The sequence below is a fragment of the Benincasa hispida genome, chromosome 5 (genome assembly GCF_027475165.1).
Source record: "Benincasa hispida cultivar pf3 chromosome 5, pf3_genome.v1.1, whole genome shotgun sequence".
In the NCBI taxonomy this organism is placed as follows: Eukaryota; Viridiplantae; Streptophyta; class Magnoliopsida; order Cucurbitales; family Cucurbitaceae; genus Benincasa; species Benincasa hispida.
Window position 1 is genome coordinate 30,988,027 of NC_143482.1, and position 20,745 is coordinate 31,008,771.

General features: G+C 31.4%; 1 protein-coding gene and 1 pseudogene across 1 annotated transcript; one reads left to right on the forward strand and one right to left on the reverse strand.

The window, feature by feature from the left end:
- Positions 1 to 2,442: 2,442 nt before the first annotated feature.
- On the reverse strand, positions 2,443 to 3,484 carry LOC120077459 (thaumatin-like protein 1b). The gene is made up of 2 exons (XM_090314149.1): positions 3,357 to 3,484; positions 2,443 to 3,265 (listed from the first exon to the last, which is right to left on the reverse strand). Exons 1-2 carry the CDS (start codon positions 3,406 to 3,408, stop codon positions 2,589 to 2,591), a joined length of 729 nt encoding a protein of 242 aa, XP_090170275.1. The 5' UTR covers positions 3,409 to 3,484; the 3' UTR covers positions 2,443 to 2,588.
- Positions 3,485 to 10,207: 6,723 nt separating this feature from the next.
- LOC150036032 (thaumatin-like protein 1b) lies at positions 10,208 to 19,930 on the forward strand (annotated as a pseudogene).
- The last annotated feature ends 815 nt before the right edge of the window (positions 19,931 to 20,745 follow it).

Below are 20,745 nucleotides of genomic sequence, written 5' to 3' on the forward strand. Positions count from 1 at the left end.
AGTATGAGACTCCTTCTCAATTGTAGTATTTACTCCTTCTACTGAAGACCACTTCACTTGATAAACTTAGGCTCCACTTAAGTTTGAGAAGCTCTTCTCAAGTAATGATGTCTTAGGCTCCCCATAAGAATAAGCCAACATTCTCATGAAGCATGCTTCAACATCGATCTAGAATACAACCTCAAGATCTTCAAGAATTATGAATTACAATCACAGAGATTGGCATACAACCACAATATTCAGCCACCAGCTTATTAAGTGAATGGCTTCAATAAAAATACTCAAAAGTGATAACCCTGGAAAGACAACAACATGCTCTTAAATAGGTATAATGAAAAAGGAAAATACACCATCTAAAATTTGTAGAGTATAAATAAGGAAAATATCCAAAAGAAATAAAACAATAGGATATTCCAAATAAAGAAAGAATTATCTGTAGGATCAACATTTTGAGTGACATCTTGAGACAATTTTTGAGATACCCAACAAGACAACTTTTTAAATAAATATAGCCAATTTCAAATCTCTAACAGTTTCGGTGTACTAATTTTTTATGTTGTTTTTTATGAACTTTTCTTTTGTGTATTTGTATGTGTTGTCATGTGATTTCATCTACTAAAAAAAGGAATAAAATGCATAAATTTTTAGAAATATGATAAGTCTATTGAAATCTATTGGGTTCTTGAAAAAACTATCATGCATTAGATATAGTTTTTATTTTATTTATTGTTTTTTTTTTTTTTTTGAAAATTTAAAATATTGATAGTGAAAAAATTAAAACAGAAATAATGGTTAAGAAGATAAAACAAAACAAGGTGGAAAATATTTAAGATCCAATTGCATTCATATAAGACTTTTCAAATAGAAATTTAATATGCTAAAAAATCAATACATAAACAATTAAATAATGTCTATCCACAGGAAATCTACTTTTAACATACCAAATACTATTTAAATAACAAAGCTAACTTGAACTATTACACAAACGTTAAAATTGAAATAAACTGCGAAAAAATATCATTTTGGTCTTCAAGTTTTAGGTCTAATTTATAATTCTTTTCTAATTTTAAAAGGTTAAATTTTTAGCTTTTAAGTTTTGAGTTTTATTTCAATTATGTATCTAAATTTCAAAATATTACAATTTAACCCTTGTAATTTGAGTTTTGTTGCAATTTAGTTCCTAAGTTTGATGATTTACAATTTTACTCTTATTTTGCACAAATACTCACATTTCAGTCATTGACGTTAATATCTATTAATTAATCCAAAATAATTATGAAGTAAAATTTTAAAGCTAATTCTAATAGTAGTGGAAAATAGTGAAACATAATTAATTATACTTATTTTAATTCTTCTAAATTAATTAATAAAAATTAATATAGAAAATAGAAAGTGTGCAATGAGTAAAAATTGATTTCAAAAGTCTTAGATCTTGAAACCTAGCAACAAAATTAAAACAAAATTGAAATCTCAAAGGAAAAATAGTAAAAGAGTAAATTGGTAACCATTTAGGCCTCATTTGGTAATAATTTAGTTTTTTTTTTAATTAAACCTACAGACACTATTCCAGCTCCAAATTTCTTCCTTTATTATCCACTTTTTACCACTAGTTTCAAAAATCAAGCTAAATTTTGAAAATGAAAAAAAAATAAATAGCTTTAAGATCCCGTTTGGCAATTATTTCATATTTGGTGTTTAGTTCTTAAAAATTAAGCCTCTTTTCATTCAATTTTATATAATAATTTGCATCTTTCTTAAGTACAATGGTTGAATTCTTAGTCAAATTGAAAAAAAGAAAAACAAATTTTTAAAAGTTACTTTTTTTACTTCTCAAATTTTTGCTTAGTTTTTTAAATTATTGGTTAGAAGTAAATATCAAAAAAAAAAAGAAAAGAAATTTAAGCTTGAAGTAGTGTCTATAGACTTAATTTTCAGAAAAAAATTAAAAATAAAATGGTTAATTACGAAACAGGGCCTAAAAATCTTGTTTTTATTTTTGAAATTTGTCTTAGAACTCAACTATTACACTTAAGAAAGATGTATATCGTTCTAAGAAATGGGAAAAAATAGGCTTTATTTTCAAAAACCAAAAACGAAAAATGAAATGTTTACCAATGAGAACTTAGTTTTTGATTTTTTTTCTTTGAAAATTAAGCCTATACACACTACTTCCATCTCTAAATTTCTTAAAATAGACTTAATTTTTAAAAACAGAAAATAATAAAAAAAACAAAATGGTTACATAACGGGACCTTTAAAGTGTAACATTAAACTTAAGGACCAATAAGATTATTATATTTTATTAAGAAAAGGATGATCGTTAGAAACATAGTCGATTAAATGAGTGCATGCATGTTGTGGGTTTGGAAGAAGAGGAGATGTTATGTAAAGAAGCAAGGAGTGAGACATAGAATGTATAGGAGGAAAAGTATACATAATTAATTTCATGTAACATCATCAATAAGATGCATTTTATTCATTAGCTAAGCTTGAACAATCTTCATGAATTCGCTGATTATTTTATCGAAAAATGGGGATAAAAATGATTTTGGAAATATATATGGTTGTTATGGTGTGTGGGTATGTAGTCATGGGCAGAAGGTAACATCATAGCTGGTTGTACTGCTGCATGTGAAAGTGCTATTTTCGTCATCATAAGCATAGCTGTAAGCCTGGGGGCATTCTTCCTCGAAGATCTTAGCAGAGATGCCAGGTTGACATATTTTTGGATCGTTAAATTCAGCTGTGCAACAATCCTCTGGTCGGTTATATGCGAGACATGAACTCTTACAGCCAATAACCCCATTTTTCCCTTGGACAATCAAATCTGATGGGCACACCAGATTCACATCTGAAGAACATTTGGGTGATACACATTGCCCTGTTCCACCATTTGGAGTTATGGAAGCAGGTAAGTTGAAGCCGTCAACAAGGCTGATATCGTAGAAATCTGTGCCTCCATTTTGAGCTAATGTGAATTCAGCTAACGTAGCTGGTGGAATTCCTCCAGCGCCATTGCAAAATACAGAGCCAGTGGCACAATCTCCAGTTTCACAAGAAAACCTTGAAGAGTCATCTATGGTGCAACCTGTTCGAGCCCAAATTCTACCTGTCCATGGTGTAGGAACATTTATAATCTCATTCGCTCCAGAAGCTAATCCAAATCCAGTGGCAGATAATTGGCTTTGTCCACTACCACTAGTTAATGTTGCGGGCCATATCGTATGTCTACAATTATTTTTAATCACAATTGTAGCGGCATAACCTGTTTAACAAAATTGTCAATTATCAAATACAAGACGTAAAGAGAAAAACATTAAAACAGACACAAAAAGGTACTATTATGTAAATCTTACTCGAGGACAATAGCAAAGCAAATGTGAAGAGGGTTGCTTGGATGAATGCCATTTAATTAATTTCAAGATGTTTCTTCTATTGCTAATAATCAATATTGTGAGTTATGTTGAAAATCACGTGTTGCCTCCCTACTTATACTTGTTAGAAAAATAGGAAAAATTCATGAGTTTGGCTAAGCCAATTTCTATGGGGCTGCCAGTTTAGTTTATTTACAATATAACCCAAATAAATATTTAAAATGCTTAATTTGTCATTTTCTAAGTTGACCATGGAATTTAATTGACATATATATAAACTATAAATTCATAATAGCTGCCCAAGTTGTAATTTAATTTGTATAATATAATACTTCATTTCTTTCTTATCAATTTTCATGTCTGCCAAATAATATCATACCTTAACTTCATCCAACGCATATCATTTCAAACTAAGTGAATTCTATTTTTTTATTTTATGAATTAGAATGAAAAAAAAAAAAAAACATCTGAAAAAAAAAGTATGAAAAACAATCTTGTATTGTGTATATAAAAGCTACGTCTGCCTGGAATAACTATATCTCCCCAAATTGCAATTTAATTTATTCTTTTATTAAAAAAACCAAAAAAATACATTCATGTCTGCTAAATAATGCAGCCTCGATTTATAGAATTTAAAATTCACACAAAGTATGAAATGAATTCTATTTCTATTTCATTCCTTTCGATTTCTAAATATTCTTTTTCTTTACAAACAAACCATTTTACTACTACGATTTTAAGTTCATTGACACACCTAAGATTTAAAAATTTCAACGTTTAGGTTAACAATCACTTTGAAAATATGAAAGTAATTTAGTGGACAGTTACGAAAATTAAGAACAATGCTGTAAGATTTTTGCAAAAATTGTTGGAATGAATGGTAGTGACCTTTCCTATAGAGTTGCATTGTTTCATCACTACAAGAAAATTGAGCTATTTCGACAATCTTATAGCGGAGGCTATAAAAAACGTTTGAGAAAGATATACATTTGTTGAAAGTATTGGAAAAACCTTTGAGAAATATGTACTTTTTATTAAAGTTAATAAAAACCTTTGAAAAAGATATATATTTATTGGAGGTTTTGGAAAAAAAATCTTTGAAAAATATGTAATTTTTATCGAAGGGTAATAAAAACCTTTGAGAAAGACATACATTTATCGGAAGCTTTGATAAGTCTTTTGAAAAATATGCACATTTTATTGAAGGTTAATAAAAACCTTTGAGAAAGATATACATTTATTGAAGGTATTGGAAAAACCCTTGAGAAATATACGCTTTTTATCGGAGGTTAATAAAAACCTTTGAAAAAGATATATATTTATTGGAGGTTTGAAAAAACCTTTGAGAAATATTTAGTTTTTATCGAAGGGTAATAAAAACATTTGAGAAAGACATACATTTATCGAAGGATTTGATAAGTCCTTTGAAAAATATGCACATTTTATTGAAGGTTAATAAAAACCTTTGAGAAAGATTTACATTTATTGAAGGTATTGGAAAAACCCTTGAGAAATTTATGCTTTTTATCGGAGGTTAATAAAAACGTGAGATATATTTAGTTTTTATCGAAGGGTAATAAAAACCTTTGAGAAAGACATACATTTATCGGAGGCTTTGATAAGTCCTTTAAAAAATATGCACCTTTTATTGAAGGTTAATAAAAACATTTGAGAAAGATATACATTTATTGAAGGTATTGGAAAAACCTTTGAGAAATATGTATTTTTTATTGAAGGTTAATAAAAACACCTTTGAGAAATATAACAATGTTATCAAATTATTAAAGGATTTCAAAAAACCTTTGAAAAAGTTTATTCTTAATAAAATTATTAAAGATGAGATTTATTTTAATAAAAAATATATATTAACATTTATCAAAGGTCGTTAAAATACCTTTGGAAATACTTACTTTTATCGAAGATTAGTAGAAGCCTTTAAGAAAAATATGCATTTGTAATAAGCAGACGTGTTGTACTAAACGGTGAGCAGACGATAATTGTACTGCGCTAAACGAAGAGTAGACGCGCTACACGATGGGCAGAATACTGAGCAATGGGCATTTGGCGATAGACGCAGGTGCTGGACGATGACGTTAAGCGATAGGTGGATGCATTAAAGGATTGTGAAGATGCGCGCAGCGTTGAACGATGAGGAGTGACGCGCTATACGATCGGGCTATACGATCGGGCTATACGATAGGCAAAGTACTGCACGATCAGTGAAAGCGCTAGACGATAAGCGTAGAAGTTGGACGATAGCGCTAGACAATAGCCGTGCTACACTAAACGATGAGCAGACGCGCTACACGATAGGCGAAATACTAAACGATGGCCATTGGGTGATAGACGTAGGCACTGGGCGATGACGTTAAGCGATAGGCGGATGTGTTAGACGATCGTGAAGATGCGCGCGACGTTAAACAATGAGGAGTTACGGCTAGACGATCGGGCTATACGATAGACAAAGTACTGTACGATCAGTGAAAGCGCTAGACAATAAGTGTAGAAGCTGGATGATAGTGCTAGACGATAGCCATGCTGTGTTAAACCATGAACAGATGTGCTATACGATAGGCAGAATACTAAGCGATGGGCGTTGGGCGATAGACGCAGGCGCTGGGCGATGACGTTAAGCGATAGGCAGATGCATTAAACGATAAGGCATCAGCGCTAAACGATGGCCGTGGTAGCTAAACGATGGGCTATGCACAAGTTATATTAATTGTAATTTCTATGTTTTTAACCTACCCAACCCTAGCCGCCCTTGTCTTACCCTAGATCTCTAATTGCAATTTCTCTCTTTCTTTTATTTCTTTCTTAATCGATGAACCTCTGATTCCTCTTCTCAGCGTCGATTCCCTCGATTCCCTCGATTCCATGTTCAACTTTTCCTAATCATCTTCCATTTTTACACTTCTCTTTCTTCTTTTTCCTTCCTGGATGGAACCTCAAGGCGGCAATAAGTTTCGCCTTGGCCAGAAGATCGGTAGAGGCTCCTTCGGGGAGATCTATCTTGGTTCGTCTGGTTTTTCTCCATTCTAGCTTCTCATTATGCTGCTCTATTACAACAACTAGATTTTAATGGTTCAATTCTATCTGCAGGTATGAATATACAAACGAATGAAGAGGTTACAATTAAACTCGTAAGTGTTCCGATCTTAATTTAACACTACGATTCTTGCTCCGCCTACTCTCTCTCTTCCTTCGCTTAGATGTGCTTATTTTTCCTTCGTTTTCCTAGATTCGGAGATGGAACCTCATATTGCTGATTTTGGTCTTGCAAAGCTGCTGAACCAAACTTCTGCACCAACGGCTTCTTCTTCTTTTGTAGGAACAATTGGCTACATTGCACCAAGGATCATTCTACACATACATTAGGAATTAGCTCTTCATTCTCATGTTTTTGTTTTAAAGTATTAAATTATGTGGTGATTCTGATTGAAGATTTTGATTGAAGAACTTGTAGATTCTGATTGAAGGGAGTAGATTAAGAAGGTGGTTTTGGTGGCTTTGAGATGCACAGAAAAGGATCCTAACAAGAGACCTATGATAAGAGATGTTGTGCTCTTTTTCCTTTACTGTGAGTATTGTGCAGGGTCAATTTTATAGATCTTTTTTCTCCTTTTGATTTCATCACTCACTAATATGCATAACCAAATTGTGTATTTAAATCAACTGATTACACTCATCATATCATTAATGATTAATATTTTGTTTCCTTCAATTTGTCTTATTGAATTCCTTTTGAGAGACACCCAATTGTTGTCATGGAACATGAATAAATTAGCTATAGAATTAACTCGGTTGTTGAAATTTGACAGTCATTGTGTACCATGTTTACTTTAACAATAGAATCATATTTGTTGGACTTTGTTAGTTAATACTAATGTTCAACTAACTTCACATCTTCTGCAATCTACACAACTTTGGTTCCTTAGGTATAGTTGGAAGCTTTGCTGACCTTTCAATAACCAAAAAAGCTTTACTCTAGATAAAGCTTTGGCTGAAAATGAGGATTACGACGATATCACATCGGGTCAGGTACCCGTTGTTGCTGATGTTCTTGTAGATTTCAAGCAACCTTTGATACTCAAGATAGACCGAACTGAAGATAACCATGAAAAATGACAAGGAAAGCTTATGGTTTGTAATCTCTCTGTACAGTTCCATAACTTAGGGACTCAGTTCAATAATCTGCTTTAAGTAGAAAAGAAGCCTAATTTCTTTTGATTGAGTAATGTATTATTAGAGTAGCTTAGCTTGTGTCTTTTGATTGGGGATGAATATATATATATAATAACTTTTAAGCAGTCCCCTTGAACTTTTCTATATCATATTTCTAGGAAAGAAAAAAAGGAAGATCTTGACAGATTTCATCTGCGATGGAAACGAAGTGTAAAGTAGTCTAGATTGGTACAGGAATCACTTGGCTCGATTTTTTATTATTATTATTTTAATTATCTTGTGTTGTACTTATTTTTTTGCAGAAAGAGTTGGCGAGATTGAAGAGTGAATTGAGGACCCCTGCCCCTGTTTCATCCAGTTCTGAATATGCAGCCCTACTTATAGTTGTACCTAGAGCATTTTTTCTTGCCCTTCATTTGAAAATCTTGTAATTGCCCCTTTATTTACTTTTTAGTTTAATTGTGACTATCATAATGTACAACAATATTTATAAGATTTTTTTTTGCTGTTGGGTGGAAGATTTTACCCCATGGGCAATAACGGTAAACTAAGTCGATCATGTATTACCTTTGTGTTGTACCGATAGTTCTCCCTCCTAATGTATTTCTGATTCTCTTTTGTAAATTGCCTTACTTATATCCAATGATTCAATGAACACCTTCTGTATTACTGAGCTTTACTTGGAAGGAGCTGTCGTGCAATTTCTTCGATGCTATAGAGAAGACGCTGCATGTTATGCTTATCTTAATGTTAGTGCATAGCGCATTATTTCCCCTAAATTAAGGTATAAGTCTGTTTATGCTTATCTACAATGAATAATTTGAATAAGTTTTTCTTTCATAGTTCATACTTGTAGTTTTTTTTTATTGCCAATCGTCTATTATTGAAATTCTGTTTGTTTTTTTGTTCTTGGTTTTATTGCAGTTTTTTTTTTCTTGTTGCCAATCGTCTATTATTGCTTCGAAATTAATGTATTCTGCCTCTCTTGCTCTGTTTTGTTGTAGTCTTACATTGAGTTTTCATCATACTGTAGAGTCGGGAATTATATTATATATCGAAGGCTTTTACCCACTGCTTCCTCAAAGTTGGAGAAGATAGGATATGGTATCTTCTAGCAATTGGTGATATATTTTTTGCACATACTATTTAAAGTTATAAGTAAAAGATAATTATTCACCAATGATTTTACGCACTCGCGGTTTTGCTATCTTATTTTAACACGTTTTATTTTTAATATTTTAGTTTAGTCATACTAATTTAGCGATTATCTTGAGGTGTTTTGCTTTGGAAGAATTCTTTGAGCTTTCAAGATTAGTCGGTTATATGTTCTTTTGAATTCAGACCTCATTCTGAAATCAAATTTTGGGTCTCATTCTGAAATCAAATTGCCCCTTTATTTACTTTCAAGATTAGTCGGTTATATGTTCTTTTGAATTTATAGGAATAAACTATAAAGATACCATGCAACACAATTGCCTAACAGTCTGATAATCTTTAAACTTTCTTCTTTCATCTTGCAGCTTCAATTTTGTTAACTGTTTTCTCATTTCTGGTTCAGTTGATTCTGGAAAATGAGGTTAAAGAAGTAAAACCTGCAAAAGAAGCCATTAACTTTAATGAAGTAAAGCGAGTTGATCATATTCTTGTATCCTTACGGCTACCTTTTTTAACATCACGAATTGTGTATTCTCAATTTACACATTGATACTGAATAATCATCTTTTTATAACAAGAAATCATATTGTGTTTGTGTATATATTGCAAAGAGTTAATTTATCGAATGTCCAATATTAAGAAGAAAAAAAAAGTGCTCGACTGGTGAGAATTTTTATGCAGTTTTCTGAAGTCAAAATCTCATGTGATGAAATTTTCTATTTTTAAACACAGAGTAAAAACATGCATGAATAGTTGTTACCCATGCTTTCCTCAATATCTTGTGCTTTACTAACGCTTCATCAAATCAGATCATTGAAAAATACAAAGGTTCAAATGTGGAGATTCATACTTTCAATCAGGTGTGTGCAAGATAAACTAGGTTGGCTTTTTTCATATCTTCTTTTTATTCTTTGGAATAACGGGTTTCTCTTTCCTATCTCTGGACTATAAACAGAGCCAATATCCACGTTTGGTTGCTGAGGACTATCTTCCACTCCCTAGCAAAGGACGCACTGACAAGGATGGATGGTATGATAAATGTACTCAGTTTATCAACTTGTCTCCTTGGGCATTTTCTCATTTTGTGTTTTTGCCTAGAACCACTTTTGTTTTGGTCTGAGGTGCCAATATGTACCTTTTTGCTTCATGTCTTTATTTCTATGTTGATTGATCAACAAATAGAGGAGATATTTTATGCCTTCTTACGTTTACCTTTTTTATTATTATGAGCCTCTGACAAAAGAATATATACACACACCTCTTTTTAAATGTTATAAAATAAAAAGACTATTCAAAATGTTTATATCAATGATGTGTATCCATATTTAATTTTTCAGAGGCCTTAGTTTCTCTTAGGCCTCTAGTTTACTTCTTACCGTACTTGTTGCTTACTACACAAAACATGAAATTAGTTCCTTGGGCTTTCATTATCCTTGACCCTATATATTATAGAAATTTTAAATCATTTGATTCGGAACAAGAATGAGTATTGCATGGAGGTATGAAAACCAGTTCAATCATTTCATGAGTGAAAAAATAGTTTGTTACGTATTCATTTCTTATTCTCACTGTTTCTCGTGTTTATAAAATTTTTCATCATTGATTACATGTAGGTGACATCCAAAACCTTGGCTGATGTGAAGGGTGGTACTCTTATTTCTTACGAAGGGAAGGTTCAGGTATATATTACAGAATATTAACAAAGTGTATCTTCATAGGGCGATTTCTGAATTTTTTAACAATACCAACCAGTGGACCATTGAGCAGATACCTTTAAACAAGTAGGTTTATGAATTTTTTAAACTAAAAAGACAATGAAAAATCATGATGAATACTTATATTATTTAAACTACTTTTAAATACATTATTTACTTTTCTTTTATTATCATTCTCTCCCTTTATTTTTTGAATTGTAAATTAGTTTAAAGTAATAATTTGATGTTGTTAGATGTAATAAAAATACTTCTTGAATCTCCATCTTCCCCAATCGAGGTAAAAATATTTCTTGAATCTCAAACAAAGACATGTGTTTGTTTGTTGTAAACATTTGAATTTATATGTGTTAGTTTTGAATTATAATATGTGAATTTGTATTTGTATCGAAAGTTAAATCATATGCTTCTCAAGTGATTGATCGTACACTTGACATGAACAAGGATGAGATTTTTGTATGAGTATTTAGACAGGAGAAACACGGGCATGTTTGTGGTTATGGTTTAGGTGTTACTCCTTCTGAGTTGTTTGGATCATCGTCTACTATAAGCGATTTTGAGCGTCGTTTTAATGAATCTGAACAACGACTTCAAGAATCTGAACAACAAAGAAAAGAATCTGAACAACAAAGAGAGGTTGAGATAGAAGCACTTAGGCGTCAAATAAGCGAATTAGAAAATCGTTTTGTGGATAGATTTCAAAAAATGATGGCAGAGAAGTGTAAAAAATTTGTTTCCAATTGATCAATTGTAGTTTGATGTTATAGAATTTGGATAGCCTTTTGGTATACTTTTATGGCATATAAGTTTACTTCCATCCATGCCATTTTCTTTATTCTATTCTTATACTTTGTAATTTAGGGTACTACATGTAGATGAATTAGTAAAAACAACTGTTGAAATGCCTTAAATCTGTTTGCTGACGCTTCGAACAACCTAGTGTGGAGGTCTTGCTGACCGGGGTCCAGGGGCAATGCGCCCTAGTGAGGGTTCGGGGGCAACGCCCCCGAAATCAATTCAGATTTTTGTATTCAGCATATTTATTTATTTCCAATTATTTACGATTTTGACCCTAGGGTTTAGAGTAGTGCGATATATAAACTCTCTAACCTAGACGTGTCATTTTTTATGTAATTCTGAAAACATTCTCTCGAAATATTATTGTTATCCCTCTGCCCGTGGACGTAGCTAACACACTGTTACTCAACCATGTATATTTGTATGCCGTTTTTTTCCTACTCTACATTCCTTTTTTGTGTTCTTTAATTGTCGATTTCGCTTCAAACTGGTATCAGAGCCTTGTTAGGATTTTTTCGAAATTCCGCATTTGTTCGACAATTGAAGATGTCTGGCGTGAATGTAAAAATCGACAAATTTACCAGGAGGAGCAGTTTTGGTTTATGGCAGATCAAGATACGATCCCTGCTAAAGCAGTAGGGGCTGTGGGCGCCTCTAACGAGTAAGTCAAAGAAGGCTATCGTGGATGACGACGAATGGCAGAATTTTGAGGAGAAGGCTCATTCGACGATCATGCTATGTTTGGCTGATGATGTCATCATTGAGGTCGCAGATGAAGAAACTGCCGTTAGTCTTTGGTTGAAGTTTGAGAGTCTTTACATGACGAAATCTTTAACTAGTTGTTTCTGAAGAAACGTTTGTATCATCTATGTATGTAGGAAGGTACGTCTCTACGAGACCATCTTGATCAATTAAATAAAATTTTATTAGATCTGCGTATTAAAATTTTATTAAAATTTTAAGGTTGATGATGAGGATGTTGCCCTAATTTTGTTGACATCTTTGCCACCGTCTTACGAGACTTTTGTTGACTCGTATATTGGAGGGAAAGAAACCCTGACCTTAGAAGATACAAAGTCCACGTTGCTTATGAGAGAGGACAGTCAGAATGCAGAAAGTTTAGTTATATAAAGTCAGGCATCTATGTTGCATCGTCGATCATTCACAAGGATGATATGACTAAGTTATGACATATGAGACTTGGCCATATGAGTGAAAAAGGGATGCAAATTCTGTCAAAAAGAGATTTTCTTTGTGTGCATAAGGTGCAGGATTTTGAATTTTGTGAACATTATGTATTTGGGAAGCTTCATCGTAGCAAGTTTCCAAGAGGTGTTCATCATACAAAAGGGACACTTGATTATATTCATTCAGACTGTTGGGGACCTTCTAAAGTTGAATCTATTGGAGACAGTAGGTATTTTTTTGTCTATAATTGATGATTACTCAAGAATGACTTGGGTGTTTATGATGAAACATAAAAATGAAGCCTTCAAGAATTTCAAGCAGTGGGAGATATTGAATGAAAATCAAACTGGGAAGAAGATCAAAAGGCAGCGAACTGATAATGGTCTGGAATTTTGTGGATTTGAATTTAATGAGTTCTGTAAAACTGAGGGGATTGTTTGCCATCATACTGTTAAGAATACTCCACTGCAAAATGGGATTGCATAACGTATGAATCAGACGTTGTTGGAGAGTGCAAGATGCATGCTCTCTAATGCAGGGTTGGTTAGAAAGTTTTGGGTAGAAGCAGTGAATACATCATGTTATCTAATCAATCGTGAACCTCACACAGTTATTGATTGTAAAACACCTTACGAGGTGTGGTTTGGTAAGCCTACAGATTATTCTTTATTAAAAGTTTTTGGTTGTACTGTGTACTATCATGTTAATGAGGGTAAATTAGAACCAAGAGCTAAAAGGGGTATATTTGTGGGTTTTGGGAATATAGAGTATGGTCACCTTCTGAGAATAGAGTCATACTTTGTAGGACTGTGATATTTGATGAAAATTCCATGCTTAACTCAACTATAAAGTCTTTTGTGACGTCTACTGATGTGAGAGAAAGTAGTAGTATTGATAAACAGGTGGAGATGCAATTCACTTCAGATAATTATCGATATACAATTGTCGATAAATAAGTTTTTATGAAGGTTTTAAAATTTTTTAAAATAACATGATAAACCTTTAAAAATAATGAAAACCTTCGAAAAAGACTACTTGATAATAGATAATTATCGATAAATAATTTGACAATTGTCGAAGATATATAACCTTTGAGAAATAATAATTTTCGAAAGTTAATCAACTTTTGAAAAATAATATTTTTCGAAAGTTAGTAAACCTTTGAAAAAGTTTTTTCGACAGATCTATTTCGACACTTTTCAAAGGTTGAGATAACCTTTTAAAAAAAATGTATTGAATTTCTATTAAATATTTTTTTCGAAGGTTTTGACCTTCGAAAAAGGTCAATTTTCTTGTAGTGCATGAATGAATATGTCTTTTTAAAAAATGACCAACTTGAAGAAGAGATACGACAATAACCTTCGAAAAAAGGTCAATTTTCTTGTAGTGCATGAATGAATATGTCTCTTTAAAAATAACCAACTTGAAGAAGAGATAAGACAATTCGAATGACCATGAATAGTCTATAAATATGCTTCTTCTTCAAATTGCATTAAAGACAACAACTTTTTCATAAGCAGTTTTCTCTCGTTCTCTCACGTTTACAAGGTTATGTATTCTTTCATATTTTTGTGAAATTATTTACATAACAATCTTAAAACAATATTCTACCATTTTTTTCTGTTTTGCTTCAATTTTTTTCCTCACTTTATCTTCTTGTATAGACTTTGTACACAATTATATCGTTATTATTGTGTTTGTAATCCATTTTGTCCTTGTGTGCATATTCTTATTGTTCTCAATTTAGTACTTTCCATTGTGTGCATGTAAAATCCAGTGCATGTTGTTTTTCCTTTTTAATTGTTTTGTCTTAGGAAATTTTCTGAAAATGTAATTACTATGTTTTTTTTCCATGTGAAATATGAATAAAGTTGTGTTGCTCTATTGGTTTAGGACATATACTTTGGCTCTAGAAAAAATATCTGAATGCTCTCTATATACAAAGATGTTATAGATTAGAATTATGTATACATATATAATATTCTGATTTTGATCTTTCTTGCTTTTATGTGATTAAGTAATTACTACGATTTTACCATCAGTTAGGCGTTTGCTGGATTGAATACTGCCTATATTGTTGACAATCTGTTGCAACTGACAATTGCAAGAACTTTCAGGTTGTATTTTGGCAATTTTGTGATTGATTCACAATTTTGTAGTATTGCTTCAAAAGATGTTTGTTCTTTTCAATGGTATCTATATTAATTTTTTAACAAACCTTTTGCATACATGAAGTACTAATATGTTGGTTATTATTATCATTATTCCTTAAAAAATTTTGTTAAGCAAACTTGAATTATCGAATTATCTGTGTTCTTTTCTTTACTGGAAATTGATTGATTATGATTTTTTCCCTCTTGGCTTAAATTAAAAAAATACAAAAATAAATCTCTTATTTCAAATTCATTGTGTTTTGGAAGTGCCACTATATGTTGAGAGTGGGAGATTTCATATTCTACATTAGAAGAGATGGTCCTCCTTAAATCATATTTTTTCATAGGTCGAAACAAATATAATTTTTTAGCATGAGTTCATCGTTTGGCATATGTGTAGTGGATTGTTGTTTGATGTTTTGCACTAATTTTGCATTTTATATATGGAACCTATTGGGTTTTATGTCCTAAAACTCGTGGTTTGTAAATAATTAAACTTATTCTGAAAATACAATAAGTTGTTATTGAATATATGAATTGCTTATTTTGTTTTGGAAATAAATCCAATAAATTAAAAGATCCATGAGTATTACATGAGTACTTAAACTTTATGTGCAGATATAAAAGTGGATCAGGTTAAAGTAAATAATCAAAATGATTTGTAGTATATGAATATGGTTGGGTGCGTTATTCCATTAACACTATTGGATGCGACCCACTATGTAGTTGTTACAAGGAGTTGTAAAGTGCTACAGACAAAGTGATCCTAATTCGTACATGTCATGACATAAGGAGTGGAGGCGTCCTATGCAATGAGTTTGTACAAGATCGGGCGACGAAATAAGACACTCTTACTTTTTAACGTTGTTTACTGTTTTAGGACTGATTATTTTAAATTGATGACCTACGTAACTTGACCTTAATCCTAAGCTAACTACGAACTCCTGTTTATTCAAGATTATACTTAGATTTGCATAGGTGAGGGATAGCTCAACAGCGTCGGCTCAATAAACCGCCATTTTAGGGGTAAGACTGGGTAGATAGTTGGGGACATAGAGTGTAAGATGGAATTCACTCCTTCCCACTTTCAGGGAGAGTAGAAAGGTTGTTCCCTTAAGTGCTGACTCTAGGTCTTGAACGAGGGGCCCACCCTCTCATTGGCCCGAGAAGGATTCAATTTGATGATCGAATCGTAAACCAATTGTTCATTAGAGGATCAGTGGGACTTAAAGAAACAAGAGGTAATCTCAGGGGTAAAATAACTGTTTGACGTAGTCGTTATTACGAACAACCTATGAAGGGTTAACTTACTAATCTTGGTTATATCGAGTGGACATAATATATCTATAGTGAAGAGAATGCAACTCTAGGCTTTAGTGGAGTAACCCAGTAGTTAACAAATGAGGGTTAATTCGGTGTAGAGAGTTTAGCCAATTAATCTCGAATCATTGGAGCCCATGATCTGTAGGTCCACGAGGTTCCCCTACTAGCTCACAAATGGATTAGCCTTAGAGTAGAGAGATAAGTTAATTTTAAACGTTCGAATTAGAATTAAGGGAACTATTAATTATATGTGATATAATTATACGTCTAATTTTGGAATTAAATAAAATTAAAGAATCAATTAATATTTAAATATGATTTAAATATTAAATTCATGAATAGAGATTTATGATGGTGGAATTAGTGTTAAATTAATTTAATATTTGATATTGATTTAATTAGAATGAATTAAATTGTTTAATTAATTATTTATTATTAATTTTATTAGAAAATTAATTATTGAATTAATTTAGTAAAATTAATAAAGATTTCATTGTTGAAAAATTGATTTTGGAAATCAATTGGAAAATCAAAATTGAAAAAGATGGAAAATGGAAAATCTCAAAAGTGGGTTTTTCCCGCTTTCCATTCCAAGAAGCTCATATACACTCCACCATAGTTTTGAGTCAATCTTCCAAGCATGAGGTATAATTCATGCCGCAATTCTCTTTGCATGAAAGTCATACAATAAATAGAGAATATTGAAGTGGAAATCGGGTATGCTTTTTGGTGGATTAAGCTAAAAAATCTTCAAAGGTTGAAGAAGACTCTTCAGCTGATAAACCAGAATCTTTTCTCCATTTTTCCTTAATCCAAGCTTATTTTGAGTCTCACAACTCAATTTAAGGCACCGAGGATAGTAGGGAAGGCTTTGAGGTGATTCACAAGCAGATTTAGAGAAGATTTGCAGCCGAAATTCAAATTTCGAAAGGTTCTTCAAAGGTAAGTCATAAAACCCTCTTATTAGTTTATGAGCATGCTTAATTTAAAGTCATAATTAATGAATTAGAATGCTTAATGATCCGTTTTACTTCCGTTGTGTGTTCTCTAACTCTAACAGAACCACGAAAAAATCTTTGTGAATTATGGAAAGATAGAAATCTTCTTAAAATCTTATGTTATTGTGAGGTATTTGGGAAAAGTGACTTTCCCCAATTGAATATCCAAGTTTGAGAATATTTGATAACAATTTAAAAAGAGGTTTGGATTGTTTCAGTTTGCTATAAATTTTTTATATGGTATTCCTCAAGTGTGAGACTGCAACATTCTTGTAAGGTATTCTTAAAAGTGTGAATATAACCTAAACCTCTTTAGTGAATAATAATAAGTCTCAATATATAGGATGAAGATTTAATACAATCAGACAACTACTTTCTAGAGAAATTATCACGATTGACTTTGTAAGGTCAGAAAATAATATTGCGGATCCGCTTGTAGAAAGCCTAATTAGATAGTTGGTTGAAATTTCATCAAAGAGAATGAGATTAAAGTCTTTAATTTTAAAAAGTTAACCAGCGAGGAAACCTAACCTAGTTGACTGGAGATCCTGCGATCTAGGTTCAACAGGCAAACCGACCTCTAGATAACTTAGTCAGCACTGCATTGATTTTTTTCCTACCCATTCTAGGATGACGAGACAGTGCAAGTGTGGTTTTAGAGTAATAATTATGCTTTTAATGATTTCTATAAGTTGTTGAATAATTATTTACGTAAAGAGCATATATGATGTTCTTTATAGAAATCACCTATGTGAGTGTGAAGGGGTCACTTCTATGAGAATTTTAAAACAGATTCTCTGAAACATTCATGAGGCCAGGCAGTGTTCAAGGCCAAAATGAATATAATTATGAGAACAAACTTTGTTATAATTAGAAACTGTATGACTTCAATTGTTTTAGTTTACTCAAGAACGAATGACAATTCAAGGCATCATGTCCATTGATTAGCTAAGTAAACTCGATTGATGTTCACTAGGGAAAGTTCAAAGTGTTTACCACTTATTTTGATGCAGATTCTTCATTGGAAAATACCGAATATTTTCTTTTTTCTTTTATCATGAATTGTCAATAACAATTCATGATAAAAGAAAATTCATTTTCAATAACTTAAATTTAAAGCTATGGAAACTTTTATAGTGTTAGCAAAAAATGATATAGAAGGTCTTTTAGGGCCTATTTGTTAAAAAAAATTCCCATGGGATTTCATACACATTAAATATTCTTGTTTCTTTCATATAATTTTAGTTTTTAAAACTATGGATATTATTATTAGGGGAACTTCAAAACCCATCTTCAAAACCCGACATGGGTTTTTTAATATCCTACAAAAGTGTGACATTTTTATGCTTGGGAAATGACCAGTAAAAATATAACTTAATTAATTAATAAATTAATATGAAATACTTATTATTATAAATTTTAATTAATTATTAAATATGAATACATTATTAGACTTAATAAATTTCAACAAAAATCTTTACAATTAATATTTTATGTTGTCTTAACTATTTAATATAAATTATTATTATGATGATTATCAATATTCTAATTAATTTAAATGAATTAATTATGTTTAATATAAAATTATTCATTTATTTTTATATTTAATTCAGCTAAGTGTCTTCTGTATTTAATTAAGTAATTATTTAACTTTGATTTCTATATACAACATTCGTAAATTGAACTCACATACTGCATGCATGTAAGAATACGAAAGAGATTAAGTATTATATTATACAAATTTAGTTTGAAATGTGATGCGTTTGATGAAGTTAAGGATACGAAAGAAATTAAGTATTATATTATACAAATTAAATTACAACTTGGGCAGCTATTATGAATTTATAGTTTATATATATGTCAATTAAATTCCATGGTCAACTTAGAAAATGACAAATTAAGCATTTTAAATATTTATTTGGGTTATATTGTAAATAAACTAAACTGGCAGCCCCATAGAAATTGGCTTAGCCAAACTCATGAATTTTTGCTATTTTTCCAACAAGTATAAGTAGGGAGGCAACACGTGATTTTCAACATGACTCGCAATATTGATTATTAGCAATAGAAGAAACATCTTGAAATTAATTAAATGGCATTCATCCAAGCAACCCTCTTCACATTTGCTTTCCTATTGTCCTCGAGTAAGATTTACATAATAGTACCTTTTTGTGTCTGTTTTAATGTTTTTCTTTTTACGTCTTATATTTCATATTTGACAATTTTGTTAAACAGGTTATGCCACTACAACCGTGATTAAAAATAATTGTAGACATACGATATGGCCCACAACATTAACTAGTGGTAGCGGTCAAAGTCAATTATCTACCACTAGATTTGGATTAGCTTCTGGAGAGAATAAGATTATAAATGTTCCTACACCATGGACGGGTAGAATTTGGGCTCGAACAGGTTGCACCATAGATGGTTGTTCGAGGTTTTCTTGTGAAACTTGAGATTGTGCCACTGGCTCTGTATTTTGCAATGGCGCTGGAGGAATTCCACCAGCTACGTTAGCTGAATTTACATTAGCTCAAAATGGAGGCACAGATTTCTACGATATCAACCTCGTTGACAGCTTCAACTTACCTGCTTCCATAAATCCGAATGGTGGAATAGGGCAATGTATATCACCCAAATGTTCTTCAGATGTGAATATGGTGTGCCCATCGGATTTGATTGTCCAAGGGAAGAATGAGGTTATTGGTTGTAAGAGTTCATGTCTCTCATATAACCGACCAGAGGATTGTTGCACGGCTGAATTTAACGACCCAAAAATATGTCAACTTGGTATCTCTGCTAAGATCTTTGAGGAAGAATGCCCCCAGGCTTATAGCTATGCTTATGACGACGAAAATAGCTCTTTCACATGCAGCACTACAACAAGCTATGATGTAACCTTCTACCCATGAACACAGACCCACACACCATAACAACCATATATTTCTAAAATCATTTTTATCATCATTTTTTGATAAAATAATCAGCGAATTCATGAATATTGTTCAAGCCTAGCTAATGAATAAAATGCATCTTAGTAATGATGTTACATGAAATTAATTATGTATACTTTTCCTCCTATACATTCTATGTCTCACTCCTTGCTTCTTTACATAACTTCTCCTCTTCTTCCACACCCACAATATGCATGCACTAATATAATCGACTATGTTTCTAACGATCATCTTTTTCGTAATAAAATTTAATAATTCTATCGGTCCTTAAGTTTAATGTTACATTTTTAAGGTCCTGTTATGTAATCATTTTGCTTTTTATTATTTTTTGTTTTTAAAAATTAAGCCTATTTTAAGAAATTTGGAGATGGAAGTAGTATGTATAGGTTTAATTTTCAAAAAAAAAAAAAAAAATCAAAAACTAATTTCTCATTTGGTAAACATTTCATTTTTCGTTTTTGGTTTTTGAAAATAGAGCCTATTTTCCCCCATTTCTTAGAACTATTTACATCTTTCTTAAGTTTAATAGTTGAGTTCTAAGCCAAATTTCAAAAACAAAAACAAGTTTTTTAGGCCCCCATTTGGTAATTAACCATTTTTTTTAATTTTTTTTTTGAAAATTAAGTCTATAGACACTACTTCAACCTTAAATTTCTTTTTTTTTTCTTTTTTTTTCTTTTTTTTTTTTGTTATTTACTTCTAACCAATAATTGGAAAAACCAAGCCAAAATTTGAGAACTAAAAAAAGTAATTTTTTAATTTTTTTTTTTTTTTTAAAATTTGACTAAGAATTCAACCATTGTACTTAAGAAAGATGTAAATTATTGTATGAAATTGAATGAAAATAGGCTTAATTTTTAAGAACCAAATACGAAATAGTTGCCAAACGAGATCTTAAAGCTACT

What these genes read in the sequence shown, in the direction of transcription:
- LOC120077459 (XM_090314149.1), bottom strand. Translation starts at nt 3,408, where the DNA reads ATGGCATTCATCCAAGCAACCCTCTTCACATTTGCTTTGCTATTGTCC. An exon ending in TGCTTTGCTATTGTCCTCGA is followed by an intron (nt 3,266 to 3,356) that starts GTAAGATTTACA and finishes TTTGTTAAACAG; the next exon opens with GTTATGCCGCTACAATTGTG.